Source organism: Chiloscyllium punctatum, chromosome 38 (genome assembly GCF_047496795.1).
Source record: "Chiloscyllium punctatum isolate Juve2018m chromosome 38, sChiPun1.3, whole genome shotgun sequence".
NCBI classification, from domain to species: domain Eukaryota; kingdom Metazoa; phylum Chordata; class Chondrichthyes; order Orectolobiformes; family Hemiscylliidae; genus Chiloscyllium; species Chiloscyllium punctatum.
In genome coordinates, this window is record NC_092776.1 from 56,272,633 (window position 1) to 56,283,328 (window position 10,696).

Consider the following 10,696-nt stretch of genomic DNA (forward strand, 5'->3'; position numbering starts at 1 on the left):
GTTTGCTGCAGTTGGACAGGGCCTTGGTACGATCACCCCTGGAGCACTGTTTGCAGTTTTAGACTCTTTATTTGATGAAGGACATTCTGGCTATGGGGAAGTGCAACAAAGTTTACTAGACTGATTCCAGTGTTGACAGGACTGTTATATGAAGCGAGATTCAATCAGTTCGGATTGTATTCACTGGAGGTTAGTAGAGTAAGGGAAGTATTTAATAGAAACCTAGAAAATTCCAGTAGGAGTAGTCAGGGTAAAGACAGGAAACACATTCCCAATGAGCAGGGACTCCAGAGCTCGAGGTCACTGTGTAAAGATAGGCCATTCGGGATCGAGAGAAGGAGAAATTTCTTCACCCAGTGAATGGTGAGCCTGTGGAATTCTTTGCCACAGAAGGTTGAGGTCAAAGCTCTGAATGTTTTGAAGGAGTTAGATATAGTTCTTAGTGCTAAAAGGTTCAGAGGACCTGGGGAGAAAGCTGAGTACTGAGCTGGATGGTCAGCTGTGTTCATATTGAATGGTAGAACAGGTTTGAAGGGCTGAATGGTCTATTACTGCTCCAATTTTCTACATTTCTAAGATGAATGGTTCCACAAATAGGTGGAACTACTTAACATAGCTAGGCGTGAATGATGTGCATGTTGGAGGGCATGGATGGTTTTGTTTAGGTGTGTAGCCCCAATGATATTTTCTGTGGCAACTTCAAGAAGGGCCAATTTATTTGGTGCCTGATTGGGAGCTTTCAGGTTGCAGCTTAGAAGGAACTTGGGTCATAAATAACTATTAGTGGGTGCAGTTGAGGCAAATAGTATATGGAAATTAAAGGAAGTCTTGCACATGCATCTGTAGAAACTGAAGTGCAGTAGGATATTTCATCACGTTGGGATGAGCTGGCGAGTACTCTGAATCTGCAGATTCCTGCAGGTTTGTAGTTCTACAGAACTTCCTGTGGTTTATCCTTATCCTATTGTTCCTTGCTGGAAGAATTAATTTTTAATGAGCGCAGTATTATCTCATGCTTAAACCTCTAGCTTTAATGTATCAATAGTATTTAACCAATTAACAGTATGATGTTTTTAAATATACATGTATATCTGAGCTGTCTGGAAGTGTTTTGTGTTTAGAATGCTGACGCAAGTGATTAGAACGAATCTTGGTGCGTGTCACTGTTTAAAAAATAACATTAAAATATAAAGGTTCAGTTAAATCTATTAAAAGCACATGACTAACAACGTGCTATGATTGACAGCATTGATAAATCTTTCCAACAAGTGTAGTAATCTCATAACCAGCGTCTGGCTTTTGGTCAAGTGATTCAAGCAGAAATGGTGCTGTGGCTCATTCTAACTGTATTTCAGAAATTAAAAAAAGCCATAGTCAAACGTTAACACAGTTAAAAGACTTTCGTATTTTCATCTTTTGTTCAGGTCCAGCAGTTCCTTTTGTTGGTCTCATGCTTAAAAGGTGCTGTCCCCAAATTGGCAATAATTTGAGCTGTGAACTCCAATTCACAACGTAACATATTTAAAAGTGCCAATGTTAAGTTATGTTCAAGCAGGGAAGCATTCTCCTGGATTCTGGAAATGTTTATAAAGCACTGTAAGGTCATTCTCTTGGTTTGTGACTTGCTCTGAAACCCTTGTAATTGACCAGTGTAAGCCACAAGCTGCCTGGAGTCATGCAATTGAAATCCTCACTATATAGTTTGAGTGGACTTTACTATCTTTTTGTTAGTAAAATGATAAGAGGAAAAGCAGTGCATGAGAGAGGGTTTATTGATTGTTGTGAATAATTTTATAAGTGTTTCTGTAATATGTGTGTATGTTAGTTAAGATATTTTCTACTGAATGTCATGCATGTGGGTGGAACAAAGGCTCCATAGTCACATTTTTGAGTCAGTGATGTTTATTGGATAAAAACAATTCTAAGATGTAATACATTGTTCAATTTAGCTGGGGGGAAACTGTGGCACAGTCCTACCTTTGGCTGTAAATCCCTGTTTATCTTTCTTTCTGGTCAGCTCTGTTTGTAAAGTGTACTTTGTGAAGTGTGGTCAAATCACTTGATAAAGATGTGTCACTCACATAGATTTCTTCTTTTCCCCCTAGATCATCTTGAGAAAGCCATGAAGCTAACAGAGTCCGAACAGGTCTGTAACGAAAGCTGAGCCATTCTGCAATGTGTTTATTCAGTACTGAATTTAGGGAAGTAACTACTAGACTTGGCCTGCCCTATACTGATCCAGTTTCATTTGTGATCATTAGTGTACCAATGTGCAATCTCTCCTGTTTAAAGGAGTTTCAGAAATAACTGTGCTTTTCCCTTCTCAGTTCTGGTTTCTTTTCTGCTGCAGCAACGTTCACTGGAGTGCAGTTGCCCAGGCACTTCACCGTTCTCTCCTACATACCACCATTTCCTATGTATGAGCCAAAATAATGGACAGTGCCAGCCGATTTGATTTAGGGACATCACAGAAGAGTTTAATATTGTGTTTTTATTCATGTGCAGGCCGTGGATGTCACTGCCTGGGACAGCATTTATTGCATGTCCTTAGTTGCCTTGCATTGATAGTGGTGAAGTTGCCTTGTTAAACCATTTGCAGTCTCTAGTAGCCTGTTATGTTGTACAATGCCATTAGCAAGGATGTTCCAGGACTTTGACCCAGCAGCACTGAAGGAATGATACATTACCAAATGAGGATGGTGAGTAGCTTGGAGTGGAGTTGACTTATGCCTAGTGGAGAGTCTTATGACTAGTTGTGGGGAGTCAGAAGGTGAGTTACTTACTGTAATATTCCTAACATGTCACCAACTCTTGTAGTCTCAGTGTTTATATGGTGAGTCCAGTTGAACTTATAGTCAATGGTAACCCCCAGGATATTGATAGTGGAGGATTCAGTGATTGTAACACCATTGAATGTCAAGGGTTTGGTAACTAGATTGCCTCTTATTGGAGAGGGTCATTGCCTGGCATTTGTGTGGTGCAAATATTACTTGCCACTTGTCAACCCCAGCCTGGTTATTGTCCAGGTCTTGTGCATTTGAACATGGACTGCTTCAGTATCTGAGGAGTTGCAAAGAGTACTGAACATTGCACAGTCATCAGTGAACATCCCCACTTTCTGACTTTATGAAAGAAGGAATGTCATTGATGAAGCAGCTGAAGATAATTTGGCCCAGGACACTAGCCTGAGGAACTCCTGCAGAGGTGTCTTGGAGCTGAGGTGACTGACCATCCACAACCACACCCATCTTCCTATGTGCCAGGTCTGACTCCGACCAGCGTAACCCCTGATTCCTGTTAATTCTAGTTTTGCTAGATTCTGTCAAATGCAGCCTTGAATCCGGGTGACCGGTGTTGGCTGTACTTCAGCTTGAGAATAATGTCTCCATGGGATTGTAAGTTTCTAGCTGAGAGTTTTCATGTGCCTGAAGGAACTGATTCCCACCCCACTGACATGGAGCAGGATGTCCAGAGGGTAGTGGGACACAGCCGCATTTAGTTCCTTTCTTTCACTGCCTTGTACAGTCGGGTGGTCAGTGGGGAATTGTATTTAATATCACACTGGAATCCTTCTGGTATTGTTCTTACGCGGTGGTTGAATTTTTTCAAATTGCCTTCTGTATCAATCTCTTGTTATAAGAATGAACACTGCAGCCAAGTTGGCTGGAACTTCTGTGGAACTGCTCTATGGAGAGCAGCATAGCACAATGTGTGGGAGTGGTTTGCCGCATGTGTCCTGGCTGAAAGCGATGTGTTCCCTGGAAAAAGCTGGAACTAGAAATATCTTTGTTTTTTAAAAAAAATTTCGTTTTCAAATCTATTGAGAATCTGGTTTAATTGTGTGTATATCCAGTTATCTACATAATTCCCTTGAATTTTGAAGATACTGCAGATGCCAACTGGGGAAGGGAGGGATGGTGTTATTTTGGGCCCAGGTTCAATGCTGCACAGGCAGCCATGCCTGAACCAGAAGGCCCAAGACCAGGCTAGAATTTAAACTGATTTCACTCAGCTACCGGGCCCTCCACTGGTGGTCATTGTTTTCAGAAACAATATTTCAGGCTGTTGTTGTTGTCATTTAAAACTGCCTTTGACTGGTCTCTTGCCAGGTGACAATCACTGTTTTGCAAATCTAAATGTGTTAGGCACAAAACCCTATATACTCCACTTGGGAGAGTGCAATTGTTTCTTAGGCCTTTCCTTGGTGCGGGAACCATTTTAGGTAAACAGCTCTGAAATCTGAAATTACTTGAAACTGGTTAGTTCACTGGCACATTTTTTGAGAAATCTTGAAGGCACAATGTATAATGTTGTAAAACCTATGTTTTTAATCTGGGAAATGGCTACAAAGATGACCAATTTCTAACCCCAGCCTTTCTGAAAATTCCTGTGAAATGTTGTCTCTGAGCCTCATGGTGAGAGCTTTAGAATTTCATTAGGACATTGTTCACTGTCCCAAACAGCAGTGCCTTCAGTTACCTGTCTGAATTAACGGGTCTTTGAGGGAATATGCATCTGACTACCTAATGCTTTTAAAATGTTTTGTTAATCTATTGTGGATTCCTTTCATTCTGAATTTATCAATTTGTGCATAGCATCCAGAAAACTAACTGGGCTACAAAACAAGCCTCATTAGTAGATCCCTGATAAGCGTTAGAACCTTTCCATCGGAATGGAATTTTCCTGCTGCTCCAGAGGGTAATTCTGCACATGGCAAAAATACAGTCTGTCCTGTGTCTGGTACATGTGAATCCCCCATGCCCAGATTTGCGATCATCCAAAGCTCTGATAAACACCGCATTGCACATCATCTTTGTATTTGGTAACATCATCTTACCATGATGAGACACAGGCGAAAACTGATAGGTTTATTTATAGAGAATGCTGGAGAAACTCACCAGGTCTGGCAGCATCTTCAAAGAGGGAAGCAGCTAATATTTCGAGTCCAATGACTTGTCTTCACAGTTTATATTTGTTTATGGCTTAAGGAATCCTTGCTAATGTAAGCCTAACAATTGATGGTGGCAGTACACTTGAGCAATTAATGTACAGGATCTGTCCAGGAAGTAGTGTTCCTTTATTAGAATGAAATCTTGACACAGACTAACCAGTGAAGTAACTCTTCAATGGTTGTACCTTTTTTGCACACTTTTACGATGCAAAGTTCGATATGGCATCTATTTTTAATCCATATGATACAGGTCTCGGACAGAAGTTGGCAATTATAGAGAGTGTCAAAGATTTTATTTAAGTTCTGTATTTCCATCAAGTTACAGAAGATTAAAACTGGTAGATTGTTGCACTATTGTGTAACACACCATCCAGGACTGACCTATGCAAGGGAATGATGGATGTTTTGCCATTGAGTGGTCCCTCACTTCTGCTTTGCTAGTTTTCCAGATCAGATCATTTGACCTGTTTTTTTTCTTTTCATTTGGATGTTTTCTGAAGCCGGATTCCTTCCATTTTAAACTTCAGATAATTGTAAAGGTTGTGTGTGTTTGGTTTGAGCCACAAACCACTTTACTTCAGTATTAGGTACAGAACAATAGGTCTGGTCGGAGTCCGAATCCAGTTGCTGCAATGTGCATTTATAAATTAATACAAGTCTCTGGCCAAATCAACATCTGATTATACCATTGTCTGACTTAGAATTCACAAGTTCAGCTGTCCTTTGAAACTAGTTCATTTAAAGCAAACTTTTTTTTTCAAAACATCTGTACTTAAGTAGTTTCTCTGACTAAAATAGTTCAATAATCCTGAAATATAGCATCCATTCTCTCTCTCCAAATCCTTATCCTTATCCTTATCCGTAATTCACTATCTTCCTCCTCCTTTCAAACTTGACCAATGTTGAACTTTTCTGAACAAGGTAAGTTTTTACCCTGCATTTGACCTTTGGTCTTCACGAATGTTTCTCACTTTTGAAAATGCAGTTTGACAATGTAGCACCTTGCCACCACGCTTTGAGCCCATTTTGCAATGCTTTTGGGAATACTGTGTCAATGAGAATACCAGTTTGGCCCTTGGGAGGAGAATTTTCCTCTTGCTAGTTTGTCCCTAACCAGATAGCTTCAGGTTAGATATGGATTTATCACTAGCATCTCTGGTTTTGATGAATGGTCAGTCATGAAGCACCATGACCGTCTACAGGTGTTGGAATTTCCTACTCAGTACCACCGTCCCCTTTGTTGTACCACCTGGAAGCTAGTGGAACTCATTCAACTGGAGCAGGTGATTGGAACCAGCAGCACTCCTAACCTGGAATGTTTACACCCAGATTATGGTACTGTTGTAGTATAAGCAAAATACTGCTGAAGATCTGGGGGGAAAGAAAATCCAAAGTGATAGGGAAACTCAGCAGATCTGGCAGCATTTGTGGAGAGAGGCACAGAGCTGATAAGTCAAGTCCAGTTACTCTTCAGCACTCCAATGAGTCATTGGACTCTACATTAACTTTGTTTCTCCCCCTATAGACTGGCTGAGCTTCTCCAACACCGTTTTTATTACAATGTCATTGTGTTCCTTTTTCATATTTGCTGAAATGCTCATTGCTTCGAGACTATTTCCCGACTAATGAATTGCTTTCTTCTGAATATGCAGGCCTTGTTATCACTGGAGCTGCAGAGAGACAGTCACATCAAACATCAGCGTCTAATCCATGAGAGATGGAAGAAAGACGAAAAGCTCAGGGCTCAGATAAAGCCAGCAGTAGCAGTAAACAGGGAAATAGATCTCCAGTTACCACTGAAAGCATTCTCAGATGAATCAGATGGTCAGAAGACACTTCCCACATGTGCAGAAATGAGTAGCCTTAACCAGGAAGGATATCTGCAACAAATTCGGAACTCCTATGATCGGGAGCCGGATACCCTTCTCTTTCTGTTGGAGAAGAAGCACGTTCCTTCAAAGACCTGTGCAGTGAACAAAGCTCCTAAAGATGACAAGACAAGGATAGAGGAGCAAGAAATGAAAATTTCCGAACTGAATAGACTTGTTGATCTACTTACAGCTGAGAATGAGAGACTAAAGAAGGAGAACAAGCTGCTAAAGGCAGAGAATGCGCGACTTAAGAAATCGCCATTGGAGAAGGAATTAGATATGGATTCAGACTTTGTGAAATCCGAGTTGTGGTGCATCAGTCAACCGTCCGATAATGCTACCAACGCTGGAAAAGCGAAAGACATTCCAATACCCAACCTTCCTCCTTTGGAAATGCCAACTCAGAACATTTCATTGGACGATCTTCCCCCTTTAGAACTTTCTGAGGAGGTTGTGTGTAATCTGAAAGAACCATTGGACAACCAAAAGCAAACCTCAAAGGACAAACTATAGGGAGCATACTTGCATTAAAACAAAACAATTTGTTAACAAACAAGTGGTACAGTGCCTCAAAACAGCAGTTAATGTTCCTGTTATACATACAAGATCAACACCAGATGTGTTTGGTGTGACCTGGGGCACTGTTTACAGTCAGGTACTCCATGGATCAGTCTGTGCCACTCAATGAACTCTTAATGTGATGCAAATTACAAAGCCAATCAGGAACGTTATATGTATTTCTACTGTATGATGAGGGAACCAAATCAACAACTTTTATTTCTGAACGATCAGTTTACATTGAAATAATAGGGGTGCATCATTGTATACTTTTTTTATCGTTTTCTTTCAGAATAAATGAATTACCCTGTGTGATATGAACTATTTTTTTTGCTGCATGAATGAGTACAATTAGTGTTGGTCTTTGATTTGCAGATCGAATAATTAAATAAAAATACAATCCTTGCAATTTGATTTTAGAGAATTTTTATTTGTTTGAAGTACCATTTGTTGTGCAACTGGTCACCCACTTGCCCTCAACAGGTTGGACGCTCAAACCCATCGGGTCTGATCGAGGTGCACAAGATCATGACCGGTTTAGATCAGATAAAACAAACACATACTGTTGCTGGAAGCTGATTGTGCAAGGATTAGTGAGACAGAGAGTTATAGTTTTAAGCAAGAGATGGTATCTGTCTTTTGAACCAGTATGATACTAATGGTTAGAGGCACTGTTTCAAGAGCAGAGAATTTTTAGCGTTATGATTTGTATTCTTCTCTCAGGTTAAACCATCATTCATTTTGTTGGTTGTAATGCAATCCTAAATGGCTTCATGTGGGGAGATTTGTCCAGGGATAGCGAGGTGCTTTATAAATAAAATCACTTCTGTTTCAAAGGGAACTGTTGGAGCAACACAGATGTCATTTACCATGAAAATAATTGATGTAAACTGTTTCATGTACGATAGCAGTTAATAAATCCCACATAAAGCAACATAGTAATGATCAGATAATGCATTTTTCTGATGTTGATCAAATATTTGATCGATGTTTGATGACACAAAAGAGTGATTACCCCCAAGGTTTTGAAATAGTGCACTGGAGGTCTAGATGTAAGACTTGTTTGAGTAGGAGAGATGTCCTGTATCCACAGGGAACCAGCAGCAGGAAGAATTGTTGTCAAAGCCAGGGATGTTCTTCCAAAACCAAGGATGTAGTGCAAGAAGACAACTTCTGATCTGACAGCAATGGTGAAGGTGAGTGAATTTATCTTCAACAGGTATAGCCTACCAACTGCACCACTTGCCACTCTCATCCATTGCTGAGGTCTTTACAGTCCCTTCACCCGCCTCCCAACAATCGCTGCTTACTGTTCAATTCATGTGCTATCAAGAGGACTTTAAACAAAATAATGGAGTTAACACTGATATGATAAATTAAAGAGAGCAGAAGGCAAGTGAGCAAGGTAATGAGGAAATGAAAAAATGCAGGAAGTAAAGGCGTCCAACATTGAGAATGCGCTGCAAGTTAAAACTAGAGGGGCATAAAAAGGTTTTAAAAATGCTGAGGGTTTTGTATCTTAAATGTGCAAAGCATCCATGACAAATTGGATGAGTTGACTGCTCCAAATGAAGTAAATGTAATTTGAGTCTTCACAGGAACATCGCTGCAAGATGTCAATGGCTGGGACCTGAATATTCAGGTCATTGTGATTTGGGAGGACAGGAAGCTGAAAAGGTGAAATGTTAGCTCTGTTAATTATTTAGGTCAAGATGCAAAATCAGTGATTTTGTTTTAACTCATTCACAGGATGTGAACGTCGCTGGCCATCCCTAATTGCCACAATTAAGAGTTAACCACATTGCTATGGATCTGGAGTCCCAGGTAGGCCAGACCAGGTAAGGATGGCAATTTCCTTCCCTCAAGACCTTTAGTGAACCAGATGTGTTTTTCCAACAATTGACAATGGATTTATAGACTCTTAATTCCAGATTTTTATTGAATTCAAATTCTGCCATGGTGGGATTTGACCTGGGACCTGAGTCTCTGGGTTAACGGTTCAGTGATATTATCACTAGCTGTCGCCTCCCCTAAGAGCGGGAAGGGATTCTGAGTTTCTACATTGTTTTCTAAATCCATCATTCCCTTATAATCTTCTCATTATCAGCCTTTAGAGAAGGCCAACGTGCTTTACCTATTCAGTACCTTAGAAAGTCTTGCTCTGTGGTTTTAACATTTTTAGCTAGCTTCTTTGGACTAGTATTAGTCCTGATTAACCATTCTTTGTATTCTGACCAGTCATCTGACCTGTCGTTCATCTTTGCATAATTATGCTTTTTCAAATTTGTTGCTTTCCTTCAATTTCCTCCCCTTGGAATTTCCCTTCATGGTACAGATTCTGAGCATTCTGAAATATCCCCTTAAACATCTGCCAGTGCTTCTCCACTGACCCACCTTCAAACCTAAAATGCCCATTTACTTTAGCTAGAACAGCCTTCAACGCCAAGTTTAAAATTCTCGTCATGAATAATAATGTTACCCAGAGGTTGCTTTTACTCTGAGGTCATTCATTAATTCTGTCAAATACTTCCATTCAGTAACTTGGCAAGTAATTTTAATGTCTGTTTTGAGAAGCATAGGTTGGACTGACAATAAGGCAATATTTGGGCCTTCCTCTGTCCTTCAGAATTTTATAAACATGTTCTTCTCTAAACAGTTGAGTTGTCTCCTTTGGTCAGAGTGATGTTGATCTTCAGCAATGTTCTTAATTCTCTGGAGAGAAATTGAATTCCTATTTCAGATGATATTCTTCCTGAAATCCCTGCCTTAGCTTTTAATGCAAAGATGTTGGTAGTTCTCGGATGGTTCACCTCATCTTTGTGTATAAATAAATCAGCTCAAAGTTTGGGAGAACATTTGTAGCTCGGGTGCTTGTTGTTGTGGTTCTGTTCGCCGAGCTGGGAATGTGTCTTGCAAACATTTCGTCCCCTGTCTAGGTGACATCCTCAGTGCTTGGGAGCCTCCTGTGAAGCGTTTCTGTGCTGTTTCCTCCGGCATTTATAGTGGTTTGAATCTGCCGCTTCCGGCTGTCAGTTCCAGCTGTCCGCTGTAGTGGCCGGTATATTGGGTCCAGGTCGATGTGTTTGTTGATAGAGTCTGTGGATGAGTGCCATGCCTCTAGGAATTCCCTGGCTGTTCTCTGTTTGGCTTGCCCTATAATGGTAGTGTTGTCCCAGTCGAATTCATGTTGCTTGTTGTCTGTGTGTGTGGCTACTAAGGATAGCTGGTCGTGTCGTTTCGTGGCTAGTTGGCGTTCATGGATGCGGATCGTTAGCTGTCTTCCTGTTTGTCCGAAGTAGTGTTTTGTGCAGTCCTT

At 40.6% G+C, this 10,696-nt stretch overlaps 1 protein-coding gene across 3 annotated transcripts in view; it reads left to right on the forward strand.

Annotated features, from left to right (window-relative positions):
- The window catches only part of nrbf2b (nuclear receptor binding factor 2b), a 29,228-nt gene extending 21,439 nt beyond the window's left edge, over nt 1-7,789 (forward strand). For all 3 annotated transcript variants that reach the window (XM_072557940.1, XM_072557939.1, XM_072557941.1), the window contains 2 exons: nt 2,106-2,146; nt 6,604-7,789. In XM_072557940.1, the coding sequence (XP_072414041.1) occupies nt 2,106-2,146; nt 6,604-7,335 (773 nt within the window). In that variant the 3' untranslated portion in view covers nt 7,336-7,789. The remainder of the gene's footprint in view (nt 1-2,105; nt 2,147-6,603) is intronic.
- Nucleotides 7,790-10,696: the final 2,907 nt, after the last annotated feature.